Below are 23,198 nucleotides of genomic sequence, written 5' to 3' on the forward strand. Positions count from 1 at the left end.
AGTGACATTATACTTCAGGGATAGATATTTCAATAAGAAGATTTATAATGTACATATTGTATAATATTCACAATACCTTCTTAGACTTACATGTTTCATCACAAGATGATTTTTAAAAATGTAGTAGGCATTTTATGAAAAAGGCGTTTTTTGAGATAGGCGAATTCTGAGATGGGCGTTTTTTGAGATAGGCGTTTTCTGAGATGGGCGTTTTTTGAGATAGGCGTTTTCTGAGACAGGCGTTTTTTGAGTATAGCCAAGTGGTGTTATGACCGTTTGACCGCACCCTGACCGACTTTATGACCGATTTTTGTCCGGCTTTTACTACAGACATATATAATGAATATCGTGGCTTCTATTACAGCTAGAGACCTATAAATTTTTTTGGTAAATCCTTGAGCAATAATAAACAGATAAAAATATTCATTGGCGCCGCCAACCGCCGTTTTACCGCCGTAACCGCCGAAAATGGCAGTTTCCGTTATTTGCCGTTTTTTGGCGATAATCAGAAAAAGTAATTTTTTTTGTTATGAAAAATAAAAGTTCGTCTTAAAATTTGGTGATCCTAGCTGCAAAACTAGCCGCTCTACAGCTGTTTTAAAATTTAGCGGCTGGCCGCTAAAAAGCGGCTAAGGAGCGGCCTGACCGCTATGACTAGAAAAAGTAATTTTCTCTAAAAATACACATGAACCACCAAAAAAAAATTTTACGTCTTTATCTGTAACAGAAGCCGAGATAGAGGGGGGGGTCAATATGACCCCCCCCTTCCCCCCGATCTATTAATGTGGGAATAGGGGCCCGATCTGTAAGGGTTAAAAACCACGTGGTAAATAATTTAAAGGGGGACGTAACTGAAGACTTTTTGATGCAGGGGGGGGGGGGGGGGGGTTCTCCGGAACCACTTGATGAACCGTGCAGATTTTTTGGACTTAAGCTTTTATGGGTATGAACATTTTATGGTTTCAATATCAACCCCATACCCCCACCCCGTAGCCCCCCGGGGCTCTAAACCCCCCTAAAAATGAACCTAACCTTAATTTTCTCAGAAACCATTTGATCAATAGATGATTTCTTAAACTTGGGCTTTTAAGCTTATAAACTAACTTCTAGTTTAGAAGTCACCCCCCTATCACCAACCGCTAGCCCTCCGGGGCTTTAATCAACCCCAAAAATGAACTGAACCTTAATTTTCTCAGAAACCATTTGATCAATAGACACCGGTGTCCTGGATAAGAAAAAGGTTTTTTTTAACATACGTCTCACAAGACCTATGTAGTCATGACCGGGAGACGATGACGGTTCAGTACATGACTTTTGTTAAATCACAGCTGATCATTTTTGTGGATTTTTTTGAAAATTAGTTTTTTACCCAAAATTTCATAGTTTTTACGCAAGAAAAGTATAATAAGTAACTGCTGTACTGAAGATTGTGCTATTACCTATAACAAGATCTTTCAGAATCAATGGAATAAGGTTTGTAGTCAGAAATTGAGCAATAGTTAACTATTTTGAATTAATGTTCAACAATGAATTGCACGTAAGAACTGCTTCTGGCCTCCATAGGCTTTTACCTGGCTTCAACATGATTCAATCTATCTGACTTTGCCTTTGACTAAGCAACATAATGTTTTTGCCCTCAAATTTTTTTCACAATTTCTTTCTCTTCTATCAATCCACCTGTTAAACTAGATCCATGTTTCAAGACATTGAAGTTACCATCCCTGTCCTTTAACTTTAACAAGTATGCCTCACAATACTGTCTACTAAACAGGGTACCTCTCTCCACCCTGGTATAGCTAGTCCTCTAATCTAGCTGGCTGACATGGTTCACCCAGCCTATAAATCTTGATGGAAGTTAGTTTAGAATTCTGACCTTGTTTGTTAATCATCAATTTCACACACTTTTGACTCTTTCTTCAAAGTTTTTTTCAACTTCCCGTTCTGGTACTTGTTTGCTATTGAACTTGTGGCTTGACTTTTGCCATATGAAGGGATTACCTCAAGATTCAGAATAAAATTTCAAGAATTCTAACTTTTTACTTCCTTTGGTTTCCTATGAACTAGCAACTGTCATGAGAAATCTTTCCATGGGTGAAAGCCTAGACTGCCATGCATCTAGCTACATGGTCTTTAAGAGTCCCTTGCCTTAGTTACTTCAGCTAAGAGCTCCTGTCCTCTCATTCTCTATTACTCAAAAATTCACCATGGTTTCTGCCTACTCTGCTGACTGATATGCTAAAGCCAGGGGGGTCTATGATTCCAAATATAACACCATTTGATAGACAAACTGCCCTTTATTCTTGCTTTGCTAATCCTATATTGTGGTCTTCCTGTTTAACACCTTCCTAGGTCCCTTTACTACTGGTAGCTTTTAAGAAGGGTAGTATTGATCTGCTTAGGACAGAAAACTTGCCTTTGTTTTATTTTCAAACTGGGTTTTAAAGTCACCAAAGAAACCCACACTTGATTGAAATCCAGTTATGATCATGTAACCAGCATTCACATTCACTCTAGTCATAAGCTACTATGATTTTCTTCAAGCTTCAAGCTATGTGCTTTTCTGTCCTTTAGCTGCGCTTACATTCATGAGTCAAATCAGCACAATGTTTGAATACACTAACTTACAAATTCTTCATCCAGCTTAGAATCCAATATGTATCTATAATCATTCTGTAGGTTCACCTATGAAATCCTTGTTATGACTTTTACTTAATCTAAATAACACAGTTTGAACCACTTAAAACTCTCTTGCTTCAAAGAACAAAAGTATCTTCCATGTCAACCAGTGTGAACAAAGGGCAGAGACTCAATCAAGACTCAGCTATATTAACCTTATGCAAGCTCTTTAGAACCAGGGACTGGTTGTATATTAAATTGTAGCCTTGTATATATAGTATTATAGGACTTTGAACATGGCAACTGTGGTTATGGACATCTGTAATACCCCAAGCAGATATTGTTTTGATGTTGAGACATCAAATCAGCCAGGAACCGATATTGAGCAGGATAACTTGATAATATTTCAAGGAAATCTTGGAACAAAATCATTGCTGTTTTTGAAGCATGTTTATATTACCTTCATTAGTGGAACCTCAGAGGGATGTCTTTTCACAGCCAGAAACTATGTTTTAACAATATAATATGTCATGAGCCATGCAACAGGAACATGAAACGATTCTTAAAGATTTTGTTATTAATGATAACACAGTCCTTAGGTTCAGCTGTATTTACTATACTTTACTTGCATAAATTTAGTCTAACTAAGATGTAAATGTGAGAAAAATGTGATTTTTTTGAGAAAAACTATGAAAATTTGGGTATAAAAGTAATTTTAAAAAAAAATCCACAAAAATGATCAGCTGTGATTTAACGAAAGTCATGTACTGAACCGTCATCGTCTCCCGGTCATGGCTACATAGGTCTTGTGAGACGTATGTCAAAAAAAACCTTTTTCCTATCCAGGACACCGGTGTAGAGATGATTTCTTAAACTTGAGCTATCATGCTTATAAACTAATTTTTAGTTTAGAAGTCACCCACCTGCCGCCAACCCCTAGCCCTCCAGGGCTCAAAAAAACCCTAAAAATGAACCTAACCTTAATTTTCTCAGAAACCATTTGATCAATAGAGATGATTTCTTAGACTTGAGCTTTTATGCTTATAAACTAACTTCTAGTTTAGAAGTCACTCCCCCCCCCCCCCTATCACCAATTGCTAGCCCTCCAGGGCTCAAATCAACCCCAAAAATGAAACTAACCTTAATTTTCTCAGAAAACATTTGATCAATAGAGATTGTATCGGAACGCAATCCTAGCCGTTCTCGATATCTTAATCTCAAGCCCTCCGAATGACCAACATGTGAAGTTTACAAATGTGTATTTATTACCATGAAAACAGTGAATCTAAAACAAAAATATAAAAATTAATTACATAATATTAATGGTTTATTATTTTTGTAGATCGAGGTTGCGTGATTTCAATTTAATTAAAAATATAAAATTTCTAAAAAACTTTAAATTGGCACGAAACATATTAAATAGCATCAGAAATTGATAATTTTAGATTCAAATGATCAATAAAACTAAGGAAAATATTCGTATGTCAAAAGTTAGCAGTTAAATGGTCTATTTGTTGAAAAATTAATGTTTTAAATTTCTTCGTAAAAATATACCATACTACGCTTATTATTAAGAATTAAAGATAAATTCTTACCACATTATGATGTCAAACTAAGCAGAAGGCTTATTTGAGATATTCCACACATCAGAGCGCATGTATATTCAAGCAATACATTATTTTCAATCACGTAGCTCTTCACGTGGGACTAATCAAAAGGAAAAGTGCGCGTTTTTTCTGTCTGTTTACAAGCCACGCGCCGCGCGGAGATAGTTAGGAATGCCGCGTAACACACTCATTCTCTAGGAAATTTGGTGTAAGGAAACAGGGATTAATGGGTTCGAACTTGCCAGGGAATACAAGAAAAACATACCGAAACACACCCGTCTATTCACTGGGAATCGAACACAATACCTCATATTTGCAATATGCGTGCAGACAGTGTCCACGAAATCACAATCTCACAACACATAAACCACAAGAGTTTAAAATGTTATGGCCATAAGGCCTAAAATTAATTATGGTAACTCGCGAATACCACAATAACTCAAACCGAGTCCACTACCACATAAGGATAGGAATAAGGAATGGGAAAAGCATTCAATATACATGAATTGCACATTTACCACTCACACATCTCATTATATCATGGCCTCATAATCTCAATAAAATTAGAATTACAGACCATGTAATTGCGAATACATGAATTAATAATCAATAGTACCTAAACTTCAATTAGGCACCTACATAATAAAATAGGTAAATGATTTTTATACTAAAAATCGCATCGATAATTAAATAATCAACTCAGACTTTTTTCATCAAAAGAAAGAAAGATTAAATAATGACATTTTTTCTACTAAATCTTTTTGCTAGAAAAGAAAAATAGAATTTCATAAAAAACTTCTCAATAATTAGCATTGTTTCCAGCGGAAAAATACTCGGGCTTACATCTAAACATTTTTAAGATAAGATAGGTAAGATCCTTAAATCTAACATGTTTTAATAAAATAGATACTTAAATCTAAATAAATATGACCATAAAAATCATTAAACATCGGAAAATTAAAATTTCATAATTTTAAATCTTCGTGAATTAAAATTGTGTAAAATAAAATTGCAATTGAAATATGCAAATTAAATTACCAAAATAAAACAAAAGCTCAATATAAGAAAAGAACTTTAAAATGCTGAATCTGCAATTTCTCTTTAGGTACATCAGTTCAAAGGTAAATAGTAATAATTTTAATATGCATGTTATATTAAATTATTTATGTGATTATAATAAATCATAAAGAAATATTTAAATGATGTAAAACTCTCATTTTGTTAATTTCTTATCATATCAAATTTCAATCCAACAAGGATAAAAATGTTTATATCTGTGCAGGTACCTAGGAAATTTTCCGCGAAAAAATCCCTGGTCCCGGAAAGACTTAAATCATTGAAAGAACTTGCGTAAACGTATAAAAAACTTAAGTTTGCATTTCAAATGAAAAAATCTTGCATCGATTTGAAAGTTTAAACGAAATTGTATCAAAATTTGCGTTACTTATAAATCTTAAGAAATGGTTAATTTCTTTTTTCAAAAATAAATACATTGAAGCAGTATTTTAATATATACGATAAAAATGAAGGTAGAGTTAATTTAAAATATGCATAGTTTATCTTAAATTAATTCTGTGGCATTCAGATAAAATAATAATCAATATTTTAATAATACCATACATCGTGTTCATTATTATAAATGCTTAAACATGAACGAAAAATATATATGCCTAGGAAAATAATTGCTAAAGTATTTTCTCAAGGTTTAAAATTGTCCGAAATCGCTAGGTACGTATATTACTACGAATCTCTGCTCTCGGAATGAAGAAAAAAAAATCTTAACGCGTGGATTAATAGGAATCCCAGCTCCCGGAGTGAAAGAAAACTTTTGTACATGAATTGTTAAAAATCTTTGCCTCCGGAATGAAAGAAAATCTTTGATTTGCTTACAAATTTAAACAAATATCTTGATTTTTTGCGATAATCTTTTAAAATAATAACGAGAAATATTTTAAACATTATCATAATAATATTACATGTTGTGTTCTTTACTTTAATGCATTATTTCATATGAGAATCTGAGAAATAACATTTTTTAAGTAAACGTGAACCATAAAAAAAAACTAGAAAAATAATTTGTAAATCTATTTTTCTCAATTTAAAATCTGCAAATCATTTGGTATTTGATACACACAAACTTTTGCTTTTCAAATCATACTTAAAGAAACAAAATCTTTTTAAATCTGCTTTAAAAGTCTAAACAGTTTTGTAGAATTTTTGTGCTTAGGTATGAACAATAAAATTAGTTGAATAATGAATACTTATTCTTTACAGAACCCAATTTGGTTCCCTTCACAAGCCTAATATATAACTTGTAATATTTTTTCTTTAAAGATCATTTTCACATAAATAGTTTATGTTGTAGATTAGATATGTGTGGTTTGAATATTTTCAATGACTTTCTGGCGGCAACACCCGCCATATTTCCAACCGCCATTGGCAGGCCTCTTACCCTGCGTCGGGCGGCCAGCTTGGCAGCAACCAAGTCGATTCTTGATTCATAACACCACCAGGGCACGTAATAAAAGTGTGGCTGTCATAAAACTTAGAATCATCTACTGGCTTTTGTCCGGCCGGAACCGAAACTCCCGTCGGCTCTTGTCCGGCCGAGATCGAATTTCTTATCGGCTCTTGCCCAGCTGGAACCGAAACTCCCGTCGGCTCTTGTCCAGCTGGAACCAAAACTCTGATCGGCTCTTGTCCAGCCGGAACCGAAACTCCCGTCGGCTCTTGTCCGGCTGGAACCGAATCATTCAGCGGCTCAACACCCGCCGTAACAAAGTTATCAACGACTACAGTATCGTTACCAATATCATCAGGAATAACTGCAGCACAACTAACATCATTATCAATATTAGCCACGGCAACACCCACCGTAGCCATGTTGTCAACGGCTGCGGCACTAGCAGGACCAAAAGGTTCATCAGCCGCGTTAAAAGCAGAACCAACAGGTTCAATAATAGCATCACAAGCAGCACCAACAGTCGGCTGCGGCTGAACATCTGAGCAGACAACATACCTACTCTTTGCTAAACCATTAGCACTAACAGCAAAATATCCAGATCCAAACAGGCTGGAGTAAAGCATGGTTTCTCCTACTGAACGTTCAGAGTAGGGAAACATCGATGGGTGCAGGTGCCCTACGAGCAAATCAACCTGCCCATCAACCAAAGTAAAATCTTCAGGTTTCATATCAAACAAAACAGCTGCCTCCACAGGATTTATGGAGCAGATCGCCTCTTTTGGACCAATGAGAGGCACTACCACAGGTTCTAATATGTGATAATTCTTGTGTCGATCAATTAAACATAGCTTGACCGTCGGGAGACGTTTAACTTCACCGTCAGCTAGAGAAATTCTTGCTGAACGTCCAGTAAAAGGTAACTGAAGTTTATTAACAAGTGACTGGGTTACCATTGTGGTAGTTAAACCAGTGTCCCACATAGCGTTCACTGGGACCTTCTGGCGATTAATGTCAACGACGTCTAATTGTTGTAACATTAACATTAGGTTCGCCTCAGGGGAAGTATGTACTTCATAGACGGCGGCGGCCATATCAACACTCTCATGCAAAAGGTTGTTATGGGCCTGACCACAGTTGTCCACTTTGCAGCCGCCTATTACATCTGCCTTCGGGCAATCCACAGATTTATGCCCTTTTTGCAAACAAATCCAACAGCATCCAGCACTCTCCACAATACTCTTCCTGTCTGACACTGACAGGTCATGAAATTTTGGGCACTTGTAAAGTAAGTGCATCTCACTACAGCCATTAACAAAACATGACTGCTTCATCTTAGATTTACCAGGTTTACCTACGGCGGTAGCGGCTGTCGCAGGGTTACCTTTCTTCTTAGAGGGGGTGTCCATATCAGTCGAACACCTCATTAAAATGGCGCCACGCTGTTCTTCAATAATCTTTAACAGCTTTGGGACGTTTGGGACATCCATCGAGCCCAATGATAAATTGAGCTTATCTTGAAAATCACGTGGCAACTTCTTGGATAACATCTCAAGAAGTATCACAGTCAACCACTGGCTAGTGGTAACTTCATCATCTTCATCATCTTTAGTCAGCTGCTCCAGCTGGCTAACTGCTCCGCCAAACTCTGCTAACACAGTCACAATCTGGTTGGAGTCCGACGGTTTAGACTTCTTCTCCCATTGGTTGAAAAGGCAGAGCATCTGACGTGTTTTGGACTTAAAACGTGCGTCAAGGTAGGCCCACTGAGATTCATGCGATTGAATCTGAATTAACTGGAGTCTCAGCTCTTTATTTTTACAGACCTTTTCACTGCTTAACAATAACTGTAAATACGACGGGTCTTGTCCTACAGTAAGCTTTTTAAAAGTGTCTTTAAAACTTACATAGGAAGCTTCCAGGCCGTCGAAAGATGGAAGAAGACGTTCGTCGACACGATTCATATATCCTGGCGTGAACATAGAACCGGCGACGAACTGTGGTGTGCCAAACGGTGACACAAATGGCGATGCTGTCGAGGCACCCGCCGTCGTCGTGGGTGGCTTCACAGATTCAAGCTTAACCTCAGCCAGCCGTTTCATCAAAGCAGACAAAGTGTTTATAATTGCATCAGGCAAGGGAAAGTATGGCCCTTTAATAACTTTCACAATCTTCAAACATCGATCATAAAGTTCAGCCTGATGGTTAGGCAAATTATCACCAACAACATCAACAACACTTTGAATGTCACTAAGCTCTTCTATAGCATCAAGAGCATCTTTCAAAGAACTATAGTCTTTTTGTACAGTAACTATATCAGAATAAATGTCACTAAACTCATCAAGCTCTTGGATTCTCAAACCAAGCTTGCTAAAACCGACCATGATGCTGTCAAATGTCTCGAACTTGTCATGGACAAGGATTGATTCCTTAGTGAGATGTCTAACATTAAGTTCTGAAGTATCACTGACCAACTTCATCACTCTATTTAGCTCACTGGTTAGGGCATCAACGGCTGGACGCAGCCGCTTACTCAATTGTTCACCTTTATTCTTTTTAGGACCCATAATTGTCACTAAAGTTAACTGTACTGATTATGACTATAATAATAATGTGTGGTAAGGTATCACAACCAACACATTCACAAAACTTCACAGAATGTTCTTAGCTGCATCTGTTCTGTCTTGTTTTCATTGTATCGGAACGCAATCCTAGCCGTTCTCGATATCTTAATCTCAAGCCCTCCGAATGACCAACATGTGAAGTTTACAAATGTGTATTTATTACCATGAAAACAGTGAATCTAAAACAAAAATATAAAAATTAATTACATAATATTAATGGTTTATTATTTTTGTAGATCGAGGTTGCGTGATTTCAATTTAATTAAAAATATAAAATTTCTAAAAAACTTTAAATTGGCACGAAACATATTAAATAGCATCAGAAATTGATAATTTTAGATTCAAATGATCAATAAAACTAAGGAAAATATTCGTATGTCAAAAGTTAGCAGTTAAATGGTCTATTTGTTGAAAAATTAATGTTTTAAATTTCTTCGTAAAAATATACCATACTACGCTTATTATTAAGAATTAAAGATAAATTCTTACCACATTATGATGTCAAACTAAGCAGAAGGCTTATTTGAGATATTCCACACATCAGAGCGCATGTATATTCAAGCAATACATTATTTTCAATCACGTAGCTCTTCACGTGGGACTAATCAAAAGGAAAAGTGCGCGTTTTTTCTGTCTGTTTACAAGCCACGCGCCGCGCGGAGATAGTTAGGAATGCCGCGTAACACACTCATTCTCTAGGAAATTTGGTGTAAGGAAACAGGGATTAATGGGTTCGAACTTGCCAGGGAATACAAGAAAAACATACCGAAACAGAGATGATTTCTTAAACTTATGGTTTTATGCTTATAAAATAACTTTTAGTTCAGAAGTCACTCCCCTAACCCCGACCCCTAGCCCTCCGGGGCTCAAAAAAAGACTAAAAATGAACCTAACCTTAATTTTCTCAAACCATTTAATTAACAAAGATGATTTTATGCTTATAAACTAACTTTTATTTTTTAAGTTACCACATTATTAAAAGTTCAGATATTTTGGACTAAAGCTTTTATGTGTAAAAACTATTTTTTTGTTTGGCAGATATATGGTTATAAACTAACTTTTAGTTCATAGGACGCCGACCCCATAGCCCCCCTGGGCTCAAAAACCCCCTAAAAAGGTACCTACTTAAACTCAAATTTCTAGTAAATTTTTTAAAATATGCAGATATGGTCTGTGAGGGTTAGCCTTTTTTTCGTTAGTTTTGACATATTATAATTGTCCCATTGATTTTAAACTTTGCATGATGATTTCTATAGCATTTAGGTACGATTTTCAAAGTGTAGCTACTCTAAAATCATTAACAAAAAGTCCAAATGTCCATTTAAAACATGCTGACTTTTAACTTAATGTCACTTTTTGTTGATCCTTTCTTATCATTTAAAAGCTTCTCTGGACGTTGTCATCCATTATTAAATATTTATTTTACAACAATAGAAGCTATAGTCAAATAAATCTGCACTATTGATCAAATTGTTTCTATGAAGGTTAGGCTTATTTTTAGGGTGCTTTTGAGCCACAGGGAGCTAGAGATTTGGGGCAGGGGGGTGACTCTTAAACCATTAAAGTCTAAGTCCTAGAAATCATCTCTATTGATCAAATGGTTTCCGAGAAAATTAAGGTTAGGTTCATTTCTATGGTTTTTTTCAGTCCCGGAGGGCTAGGGGTTGTTGACAGGGGGGTGACTTCTAAACTAAAAGTTAGTTTATAAGCATAAAAGCATAAGTTTAAGAAATCTCTATTGATGCAATGGTTTCTGAGAAAATTAAGGTTAGGTTTATTTTTAGGGTTAATTTGAGCCCCAGAGGGCTAGGGGTTGGGGGCAAGGGGATAACTTATAAACTAAAAGTCAGTTTATAAGCATATAAACTAAAAGTCAGTTTATAAGCATATAAACTTAAGTTTAAGAAATCATCTTTATTGATCAAATGGTTTATGAGATAATTAAAGTTAGGTTCATTTTTGGGGTTAATATGAGCCCCAGAGGGCTAGGGGTTAGGGGCAAGGGGTAACTTCTAAACTAAAAGTCATTATATAAGCATATAAACTTATCTTTAAGAAATCATCTCTATTGATCCAATGGTTTCTGAGAAAATTAAGGTTAGGTTCATTTTTGGGGTTAATTTGAGCCCCAGAGTGCTAGGGGTTGGTGGCAAGGAGGTAGCTTCTAAACTAAATGTCAGTTTATGTTATAAGCATATAAACTTAAGTTTAAGAAATCACCTCTATTGATTAAATGGTTTCTGAGATAATTAAGGTTAGGTTCATTTCTAGGGTTTTTGAGCCCCAGAGGGCTAGGGGTTGGTAGCAGGGGGTGACTTCTAATCTAAAAGTTTGTTAATAAGAATAAAAGCTTAAGTTTAAGAAATCATCTTTATTGATCCAATGGTTTCTAAAAAATTAAGGTTAGGTTCATTTTTATGGTTAATTTGAGCCCCGGGGGGCTAGGGGTTGGCGACAGGGGGGTGACTTCTAAATTAAAATAAGTTTATTAGCATAAAAGCTTAAGTTTAAGAAATCATCTCTATTGATCAAATGGTTTCTGACAAAATTAAGGTTAGGTTAATTTTTATGGTTAATTTGAGCCCCGGAGGGCTAGGGGTTGGCGGCAGGAGGGTAACTTCTAAACTAAAAGTCAGTTAATAAGCATAAAAGCTTAAGTTTAAGAAATCATCAGTATTGATCAAATGGTTTAAGAGATAATTAAGGTTAGGTTCATTTCTAGGGTTTTTTTTTGAGCCCCGGAGGGCTAGGGGTTGGCAGCAGGAGGGTAACTTCTAGTCTAAAAGGTAATTTATAAGCATAAAAGCTAAAGTTTAAGAAATCATCTCTATTGGTCAAATGGTTTCTAAGAAAATTAAGGTTAGGTTCATTTTTAGGGGGGTTTTGAGCCCCGGGGGGCTAGGGGGTGGGGGTTGAGATTGAAACCATAAGATGTTCATACCCATGAAAGCTTAAGTCCAAAAAATCTGCACGGTTCATCAAGTGGTTCCGGAGATAACCCCCCCCCCCCTCCCCTGCATCAAAAAGTCTTCAGTTACGTCCCCCTTATTCAAATATATGCCATATAAATATAGTTTAACCAATTAACTAGCAAACAAGGATGACAACATCCATAAGTAGCGAAGCACAAAAAATCGTCGATTGGAATACGTACAGGTAGATTTAAAAGGTTTTTACTAAAATCAAGAATAGATTTATTGGATAAAATAAACATGAAACCTTGTTTTATTTTGCATGATGACGATGATCAAAGTAAATTATATTAAAGATGCTCATAACAATGGGAAAAATTATTTTGATACAGACAGATATCCCATAAAAGTTTGAAAATTGCATCAAAATAAACAAAGATATGGGAAAATATGTAAAACATATAAAAATAGCCAAAAACCTGATAAAAGGCAGTCTGACCGTCATGGTTGTTTTATTAAAACGACAAAAAATTTAATTTTTAAATCCTTAACTTAAAAAATTTGGAAAATCGGACCATATACACTGAAGATATGGAAAAAAGTGTTAAATATATAAAAATAGCCTAAAACCTGCTAAAAAGGCAGTCTGGCCGTCATGGTTATTTTGTTTAAAAGACGGGAAATTTAATTTTGATATATATAACTGAAAAATTTTGAAAATCGGACTATAAACACTGAAGATATGGAGAAAAATGTTAGATATATAAAAAAACAGCCTAAAACCTGCTAAAAAGGCAGTCTGGCCGTCATGGTTGTTTTCTTTAAAAGACGGAAAATTTAATTTTGATATCTATAACTGAAAAAATTTTGAAAATCGGACTATAAACACTGAAGAAAAATGTGAAAAATATAAAAATAGCCTAAAACCTGCTAAAAATCGGTCCGAACGCCAATGATGTTTTATAGTCAATTGTGCTCCTTAATGATGGGAATGTTGTCAAAAAATTTCAGCATTCTATCTTTTATAGGAGCTGAGTAAATCCCATTTCCCCCATAGCGTTACGGACTGACGGACTGACTGACTGACTGACTGACGGACGGACAAAGTGAATTATAGAGTAGCTTCGCTACTAAAAATATGCGGTTCACTAAATTAAGTTCAAATGCATTTCGTGAAACTACCCCCTTTTGTTAACTGCATATTTTTTTCTGTTCAATAGTTTAAACTACATCTAGAGGACATATACTTGAAACAAGGATGACAACATCCATAAGTAGCGAAGCACAAAAAATAAAATCATTAATGGTAATATGTACGAGTAGATTTGAAGTGTATTTATTAATTGATTTATTGGAGAAAATAAACACGAAACTCTGTTTTATTTTGTAAATGATGACGGTCAAAGTAAATCACATAAAAGATGCTCATAACAATGGGAAAAAATATTTTGATACTGATATCCCAAAAAAGTTTTAAAATTGGACCAAAAACACCAAAGATATGGGGGAAAATGTATAATATAAAAATAGCCAAAAACCTGCAAAAAGGAAGTCTGACAGTCATGGTTGTTTTCTTTAAACAACAGGAAATTTTATTTTGATATGTATAACTGAAAAAATTTTGGAAATCGTACCATAAACATGAAAGATATGGAGAAAAATGTGAAAAATACAAAAATAGCCTAAAACCTGCTGAAAGGCAGTCTGACGTTCATAGTTGTTTTCTTTAAAGGACAGGAAATTTAATTTTGATATCTACAACTAACAAATTTTTGAAAATCGGACCATAAACAGCAAAGATATGGAGAAAAATGTGAAAAATACAAAAATAGCCTAAAACCTGCTTAAAGGCAGTCTAACCGTCATAGTTGTTTTCTTGAAACGTCTGGAAATTTAATTTATAAATCTATAACTGAAAAAATTTTGAAAATCGCACCATAAACACTGAAGATATGGAGAAAAATGTGAAAAATACAAAAATAGCCTAAAACCTGCAAAAAAAGCGGTCCTACCGCCATTGATGTTTTATACTTAATTGTGCTCCTTAATGATGGGAATGTTGTCAAAAAAATTCAGCATTCTATCTTTTATAGGAGCTGAGTAAATCCCATTTCCCCCATAGCGTTACGGACTGACGGACGGACGGACTGACGGACGGACGGACTGACGGACGGACGGACAAAGTGAATTATAGAGTAGCTTCGCTACTAAAAATTAAAATTTTTTACCAGTTAGTTTAAAAAATATCAAGACTTGAAAATCATGTTTTTTTTTATATATGCAACTTATATGGCTACCACTTTAGGCGTTATGAAAATATTGATTGTGGACGGAAAACCTTTTTGAAGACCATCGTTTTAAGACAAACAAATTATGAGAAAGCAATAAACAAATTTTGAAGTGGTGAAAGAAGTTAAAAACTTAAAACTATGTACATAATTTTTTAAAAGCGACGCTTTTCTATAATTAGGGTCGGTCCGTACGTCCTTCCGAAAGTCTGTACCGTACATAACGGATATTTTTTTTCCAATAATTTAGGGAAGTTAAAATTGTTCTATTAATTTCAAACTTTGCATGACGATTCCTGCAGCAGTTACTGTTGGGTACGATTTAGAAATCGTAGCAACTCTATAATATTAATCAGTACAAGAATGTCCGTACGTCCGTTTTAATCATGATGATTTTTAAACTTTTTTAACAACAATTTTTTATATGATATAATCATCCGATTGATCTGAATTTTGGAGTACAGATTACTATTACAACATGGTACAATATTACAAGCGAATCATCTCTATAATCAAGTCCTAAAAATGTCAGTATGTCCTTAAACAGAATTCTGTATTTAGGAAGTTTTGCAACAAAAATACGTATAATTTTGTAAAAACTTTTAGGTACCTATATTTTTTTAAAAAAATAAGCTATCATCAAATTCAAACCCCGATAGTTACCTCTGATGAATAAACTCGAATTTCTTTAGCTTAGCCTGGAAGCCACGTTTTTGTACAGGAACCAGATATGTTCGACCTACTGCGCCAAACCGGGAGAAGTACCTCAACACCGAACTCACGTTCATTCCCTAATTTAAATGGATATAGAATATATAAACGTGGATATATTGGAAGAAAAAATTTGTCGTCAATTTAGGTTGCTGACATCGATATCAGTTATTGGTCAGTTCGTTCATTAAGTAGCATGGAAAAGAGCAAAAAAGGGGCTGTCGTTAATAATTAGCCAGTTGCGAGTTTCACTTAATCAGAGTATGTGAAAACATGGTGTAAATTCCAAGTAATAATATATTGATTCTAATATACTTAGGTACATTTAAATTCTATATATTCATTTTCGACAGATTGAAATAATTTAGCTAATATGTTGATCATCAAATTTTCAATTTAGTTTTATTTAAAAGGGCATTTTTTTTTCTTCGGGGTGGGGGAATATTTTTCCTTGGTCGATTTATTCCGGGGCGGTGGAGGTACCCTCCCCCAAAATAGTTAAAAAGCTATGCTGCAACTATAGAAAACTGTTTTTTTTTTAAATAAAAAGTGGATGTATTTTAGAAAGGGGGGGGGGGGTTTTAATGCAACCATCTCGTAATCAATGCATAAATGGCACTTAGAATTCGAATTTTGATCTGAAATTATGCATGAGTAATCCTTGGTAGGTCTATTTTCCCTAAATCGAACAAAAAGTTGAAAAAGTAACGGCTAACAGCTCAGCCGTTTAGCCGTATTTTGGCTCTTTTTAGGGCAAATCTGTCATAAATTACGTAGCAATCAACTTTTTGAATCATATTTTTGCTTTAAATCATGTGAAATGATACAAAAAAAACATTTATTAGATTTCTAGTACCAGCAACTACCGGCTAGAACCGTTTGAAAATGTTTTGGAGTGGAAAAGAACATTGTGTGGAGAGAGGTTTCGTGATGGATTTCTCTTGAAAATACCCAAAAAAATGGCTACACAGCTGAGTCGCAAGCCGTTAGCCGCTACTTTTCCAACTTTTTGTTCGATTTAGGGAAAATAGACCTACCAAGGATTATTCATGCAAAATTTCGGATAAAAATTCGAATTCTAAGTGCCATTTATACATTGATTACGAGATGGTTGCATTAAAAAAACCCCCCTTTCATTAGGTAGTAAAATTTTATTAGGCAATATTTTTTTTCTTAATGGTTACTTTACTTAATTTTAATTTTTACACCCAGCAAATTGAATTCTACAATGTCTATATAAGGTTTTGCTTGTTTAGCCACTGAAGGTCACACCGCTAACCGCTAACTGGGTAGAAATATCTTCAGGTGATACACTCGTCCAAATTTAAAAAATTAGCGGCCTGGATGTAAAGGGAGTTCTTTTACGCAGTGCATCCAACAGTTCAACACCATTAGAGCTGCAAAGTTTTCCACTCGGAGGACACCAGAACCCAAGTCAGTATGAATTTTTCTAAATTATGTAGGTACCCTTTGATTTATAGGTATTAGATACCCATTTTCCAATCATAATATAAATTTACCTCCGGAATCGATGATAGGTAGATAATTCCAGGTTTTCTTTTCTTTTCAGGAAAATCAGACTCCTAAAATTGGTAGACGAGAATTATTCCAGCTTATACCAATATCGAAATTAATTCAGAAAAAAAATCACGAAACCTATATGTGTTTTTCAGCTGTCGTTGGGGGGGGGGGGGGGGGGCGGCAACACATCGTAAAAATAGCGACCTCTTTATTTGCCCCCCAAATATTATTTTAGATTTATTTCGCTTGTTGGTTATATAATACCTTATACCTGCAGATATTCTATAAAGTAGTTTTATTTGTCTTCTGGGGTAATGGCTAGGTAGCTTAAAGGGGTAGTTTCATGAAATGCATTTAAACTTAATCTAGTGGTCCTCTAGATGTAGTTTAAACTATTGAACAGAAAAAAATATGCAGTTAACAAAAGGGGTAGTTTCACGAAATGCATTTAAACTTAATTTAGTGAACCGCATATTTTTTTGCTAGTTAATGGGTTAAACTATATTTATATTGCATATATTTGAAAGAATTTAAATTTTCTACCACGTAGTTTTGAAAATATCAAGACTTGAAAATCGTCTTTTTGTGATATATGCAATTTAAAAAGACGATTTTAAGTCTTGATATTTTAAAAACTTCGTGGTAGAAAATTTAAATTCTTTCAAATATATGCCATAGGTATAAATGTAGTTTAACCAATTAACCAGGAAAAAATATGCGGTTCACTAAATTAAGTTTAAATGTATTTCGTGAAACTACCCCTTTTCCTAAAAATTTTTGTTTATTATTATTTCAGTAGAATATTGAAACATTGGCCTATAAATTTCAAGGCATCCCAAGTTTTTACAATAACGCTCTCTCATTCACTGGCCCAATATCTTGTTGTATTCTTTTTTTAAACTTGATTGTTTGGTCCGAACCAGCAGTGCATCATTGGGGATGTACATTGTACGTCTATGTTTTAATCCCTTGCTGTTGCCGAAAACGGGTAAGGTTGCTGTCAGGGGTGTATATTCTGCAAAATTGACACAAAAATAAAAAAAATACGTGGTTGGGGGAAATTTTTTTAAAAATTAAGAGAACTGAAAACATTTTTTTTCCATTTTTCTCCCCTCCTTGGTGTAAAAAAACTAAAAGAATATGCAAGAATAAAAATGAATAAAATTAACAGTCTTGTAAATATTTTCCCAATTTTTCCCCTTCCTTGGTGGAAAAAACGATGAGGGAAAAAAAGTATTTGTAGCTGGGGAAAAAATGAATCTTGTGCATAATACACCCCTGGTTGCTGTTTATGACACTAACGTTATGTCCAATAACCAAGGATAAACGATGGGTCTAAAATATCTCCTTGTCTGACCAAACACCCGGGTTATTAAGTTTACAACTGTTTACAAGACCTTTGTCTGGAAGTCCCAACTTTGTAGAGTAATGAGCAGCACAGGTTTGGAGCCAAGACATGCCACTAATCAAAATGTTAATGCCGTGCACCTAACTTAGCAGCAGTAGAAGCCATTTTTAAACATTATGGATCGGTCTTAAGTCGAGAATCGAACCTATCACCTCCCCGGCGACGAGCGGATGCGCTACAGGATAAGCCACGGTCGCGGGTAAATCAAAGACAATGGCCGATAATTTGATGTACATCCCCCTTGATGATACATGAATGTACCCCTTCTGTAGATTAAAATTAATGGTTGCAACGTTTGGACATTCAACTCAATAATTCAACCAATCAAAATTCAATAAAATCAATAAGAAAACGCAATTATAAAACTTTGAGGACTAGTGTAATAAGCAGCCCATTGTCCTATCTCTCTCTCTGGGGGTTAATCCTACCTGTTCAGCATCCATATCATCATTCATATTATCCATATCCGACTCTTCTTCCCCACTAGCATTTCTCTCCTCAAAGTTATCATCCATTTTTAATACAGCGGTGCGCGCGTCCAAATTATCTGAAAGATTTTTATTTTTCTGTATAAATTCTACGTATCTGGGGGTGGTAAGAGTGAAAACAGGGAAACCCATTTTCTTATTTCTTTATTCCAGAGTTTTACAAGACTACAAAATGCTTTTTAATTTTCATTGCCTTTGAGTAATTTAGAGAGTTAATGCTAAAAATAACATTATTGACGAAAAATGCCCATTATCAAAACTATCTAAAATTTTTTTCAGTATGGTTTGTGAAAACGATTAATATCCGCTGGATTAGAACCGGTCCTTAACAATTCTGAAAAATCATGTTTAACATCGTATCACAAACAATTTTCCATTAATATTAAAATAAAAACCAGTTTTGATAGCCCAGGCCTTCGCCCCCTCGGGGCTTACTTAATCTTATAATTTTTTATTTGAATATCTGTCTATAATACGATGCGAAAACTAACTATTAATGCTATTTTTAACAAAAACACTAGGTAAAAATCTAACGGCATCGTGTTACGAATTTGAGTCGATTATAAGACTAGCAAGAAATTATAAACAACGAGGATAAAATTGGTTTAAATTTTCTTCTTTTTATAAATTTTACGACAAATTCTGTAACATAATAAACAATTTTAATTTTCTGTAGGAATACACTTCAAAAGTCTTTTGAAAGAAAAGTTCATAAAAATTCATATTTCTTACAAAAAAATGCTATTTAAGAGCTTAACACAAAAGACTTTTTTACATTTTTTTTATGATAAAACGGATTAATATTTGGGGTTTGTACTCTTTGTACTATACTAAGTACACGTAATGTACAAGTTGACCAGAGGCTAAAATAAAAAAATCACCGTCTCAACCCTTCAATCAATCAATCAATTTTTAAAAAAACCTTTACAAAAAAATGTTCCAACTAACAAAACAATAAAACGAGTAATTGGATATTTTTTGGCGCAAAGATTCATTAAAATATTAAATTGATGAATTTTTAAGTTAGGGGAAACAGGAAAATTAATAATATAAGATTATAACATCTAATATTATATATTAATACAAATAGCTAGGATTCACGGTGGTAAAACTGAGCTTGCCAAAAATACATCTTAGATTGCATAGAATTTAATTTTAATATCTACTAACAAGGAAAAAAACAAGCTCAGAATTATTAATAAACAAGAGAACTACAATTTTAAGGCCATCTAAACTAAATTAGGCCCTTCTAATAAGAGCCATCTATTTATGGCTCTTTTAGTTTCATGGTACAAGTTGCGAGTTTTTATGACTACAAATGAAAATAGGATGTCCCAAATTTTGAAAAAAAGGGACATTGTTTATTATGATGTCTTATTTATTTTGACACCCTAATATTTTTTTTTGACAGAATGTAATGCAATTCAAAGAGGTCTTTCATAACAGTTACAAATCATGAACTTTTTTAACATCGTTGTTATAACACAGTTCATGAAAACATCCCTTTACAACACATGTTAAGTTCATAATTTCATCATTTTCTACATAAATGTCTAAGAATGATCGATGATAAATAAAAACAAAAAAAAGATGATATATCATTACAAGAGAATGACTAACAAATTAACAAAAAAAAGCTGAGAATATTTGTTGGCAAATTAGGCAGTAGGAGGGTGTCGAACTCATGACACTGGGATGTCCTCCATAACAGCCGCTGGGGCCGCCGTCACGCTTTCTTCGGTTTTAGATTCGGCGGCAGCTTCCGCCTCCTTGTTGTCGGTGTCGATCTCTTTCAGGTCGGCTTTCTCACTGAAACGAAAATAGTATTTTTACAACAAGCAAAAATATAGTGGATGTATATTTAAAAGCAAAGCTTTTCTACAATAGGTTCTGTCCGTACATACGTCCTTAACTAAAATTTTTAGCATTATTAGAATTGTCCTATCGATTTAAAACTTTTTTTATGATTCCTGTAATAGTTAGGAAAATAAACATAAAATACTGATTCTTAAAGTTGAAATGATATGTGAATTAGGAATCTCATTCTTTTGTACATTTTAGTAATAATTATTTTTAAAAAATTCCTGATACCTACATATGTAAAAAATAAATACCTACAAGTACCAATCTGTATCAGTTATTTATCGCATCATATCATAGACAGCTTTCCGCGGATATTAAAATACAAAATTATAAGATTAAAACCCGAGGGGCCGATAGTAGGTATTATTTTCATGTTTTTTTATTATTCGTGGAAAACTGTCTGTAAACCATGGCTATAAATGAATTTTTAGTATGGCTAAGAACCGGTTCTTCTAATCCACCGGATATTAATCGGTTTCGTAATTTTTGTTACCTTGATTCTGGCTTATCAGTTTCTGATTTTGTTTGTTGTCTGATGTCATACTCCTTCTTGAAGTTCTCAATATCTTGCTGAGAGATCTAAAACAGTTTGTCCATTTATTAGATCCAATATTAATTGATGTTGTACTAGACTTTCTTGTACTCTGATTTGTTTGATTAGCCATAGTTTCTTAGGGTTTGGACCTTAGACTCCTGGAGTATGTTGAGACACTTTTGTTGAGACACAGGGCCAGCTTAAGCTCCACGTTCAAGTATGACTTGACACGCTGTCTCATGAGAGCTCCTCGTTATTACCTCACCCTCGCCGGTTTTGAGTATGGCAGGTGTCCCAGATTAAGTCACCGTAATGAATGACACTCTCCTCAGAGGAGCCTGGGATTAAGGGAAGTGATGGTATTGTACACTTGATTATTAGGCATCCAAACTACCTAACAATCTCCCTTCCAACGCAACTGGGGGAGGTTGCGTGAATACACATTGGAGAATTCGAGACAACATGTTGTGATTGCAACATGCATGGGTTTGAACTCGAATTCTCATCACCGTAACTCAGTGCGGTACCACAGAGCTACGGCGCCCCCTTGTGCTCTGATAAGTGATGCTCGGTGCTGGCTAAAATAACGATACCCTCCAAATACCCCCTTTAACCCCCTTCCCTCATACCGGATGAATGAACTAACCAATAAATGAGTTCCATGTTAGCAATTTAAATTGACGACAATTTATTAGATCAATCTTTTAAGATTCCGAGTTCCAATGGATATAGGATATACGTGGAATGTGGATATATTGACAGAGGAAAATTTGGCGTCAATTTAGGTATTGGTCATAATCGTTCATTCAGTAAGAGGGGTGGGGGGTAAAGGGGTTGAATCGTTATTTTAGCCTGCTAATTATTAGAGTGCATGAAAATCTGGTGCAACATCCAAGTAATACTATAATGATTGATTGTGATTTAGAAATGTTCCCAAAGTTAAGCCAACGAATGAAAAAAGTTTATGCAAACTTTGGGGACTTTTTTTCAAGGTCCCCCCCCCCCCATACCTCGATATCCAGTCATTGATAATCTATCTCTCTATAAGATTTATCTATCCATCTAACCTGTACAAAAAGGATTCCATTGATGATATTAAGCATATCCAGAACGCTGTCTATGATTATCTATCTATATATCTAACTATCTATCTATCTATTTAGGTATCTAACTATCTATCCATCCATCTAACCTGTACAAAAAGTATCCCATTGATGATATTAAGCATATCCAGTACGCTATGATTATCTATCTATATATCTAACTATCTATCTATCTATATAGGTATCTAACTATCTATCTATCCATCTAACCTGTACAAAAAGTATTCCATTGATGATATTAAGCATATCCAGAACGCTGCCCATGCTATATCTATCATTCTATCTATTTCTATCTTTCTATCTAACTATCTATCTATCTATCCATCTAACCTGTACAAAAAGTATTCCATTGATGATATTGAGCATATCCAGAACGCTACCTATGATTATCTATCTATATATCTAACAATTTATCTATCTATGCATCTATCTATCTATCTAACCTGTACAAAAAGGATTCCATTGATGATATTGAGCATATCAAGAACGCTGCCCATGCTAGGTGGCTGAATTTGGATTGGTGGCAGGCCAGTCTTGGATTTGCCCTGAAAATGTTCATTATTTTAGAAATATACTTTTCATAATCGATTTTTTTCTCTCGCTGGATTAAAACCGGTCCTAATAATGAAAAGTAGTAATGATAAATGATCCTGCAGGGCTACCCATTACCCAATGTAACCTAACTTAACTAATTTGCCCCCTGACTATAATTAAAAAAAAAAAATTGATAGGTTGCAGCGCTTAACTGAAAATATGAGAAAAAGATTTCATCACTTTTCTGTAAGTCTGCCGGTCTGTCTGTCTGTCTATCTATGTATCTAAAATCCTTACCTGGTAGATATCATTCATTTTCTTCTGAAGAACAACAGCTTGCTGTGTCAAGTGTCTCAAACATTCTCCTAAAAATTAATATTTACACTATCTTGTACATCATTTGTCTGTAGGTTCTATAAATTGTACATACCCATGAAGATTAGGTAGTATCTTTATGGAAAATTGAACTTTTTGAGAAAAAAAAGATTAATGTCCTTCGTAAATAGACATACTTTAAGCAAAATTGA

At 34.6% G+C, this 23,198-nt stretch overlaps 2 protein-coding genes across 15 annotated transcripts in view; both read right to left on the minus strand.

The window, feature by feature from the left end:
- LOC145332299 (uncharacterized) overlaps positions 1 to 18,768 on the minus strand; it is a 32,718-nt gene extending 13,950 nt beyond the window's left edge. For all 4 annotated transcript variants that reach the window (XM_080177268.1, XM_080177267.1, XM_080177266.1 and 1 more), the window contains exons 1-3: positions 18,577 to 18,768; positions 16,740 to 16,802; positions 15,172 to 15,299 (exon numbers count right to left, since the gene is read on the minus strand). In XM_080177268.1, coding sequence (XP_080033394.1) covers positions 15,172 to 15,299; positions 16,740 to 16,802; positions 18,577 to 18,768 — 383 coding nt within the window. The remainder of the gene's footprint in view (positions 1 to 15,171; positions 15,300 to 16,739; positions 16,803 to 18,576) is intronic.
- The window catches only part of clu (clustered mitochondria protein homolog), a 32,877-nt gene continuing 28,370 nt past the window's right edge, over positions 18,692 to 23,198 (minus strand). For 5 of the 11 annotated variants that reach the window (XM_080177256.1, XM_080177257.1, XM_080177259.1 and 2 more), the window contains 4 exons: positions 22,969 to 23,036; positions 22,581 to 22,682; positions 20,993 to 21,078; positions 18,692 to 20,445 (listed from right to left, as the gene is read on the minus strand). In XM_080177256.1, the coding sequence (XP_080033382.1) occupies positions 20,319 to 20,445; positions 20,993 to 21,078; positions 22,581 to 22,682; positions 22,969 to 23,036 (383 nt within the window). In that variant the 3' untranslated portion in view covers positions 18,692 to 20,318. The remainder of the gene's footprint in view (positions 20,446 to 20,992; positions 21,079 to 22,580; positions 22,683 to 22,968; positions 23,037 to 23,198) is intronic. The other 6 variants (XR_013884126.1, XR_013884125.1, XR_013884128.1 and 3 more) reach the window with 6 other exon arrangements.

Source organism: Acartia tonsa, chromosome 11, assembly GCF_053477335.1.
Source record: "Acartia tonsa isolate MP-2025a chromosome 11, ASM5347733v1, whole genome shotgun sequence".
NCBI classification, from domain to species: Eukaryota; Metazoa; Arthropoda; class Copepoda; order Calanoida; family Acartiidae; genus Acartia; species Acartia tonsa.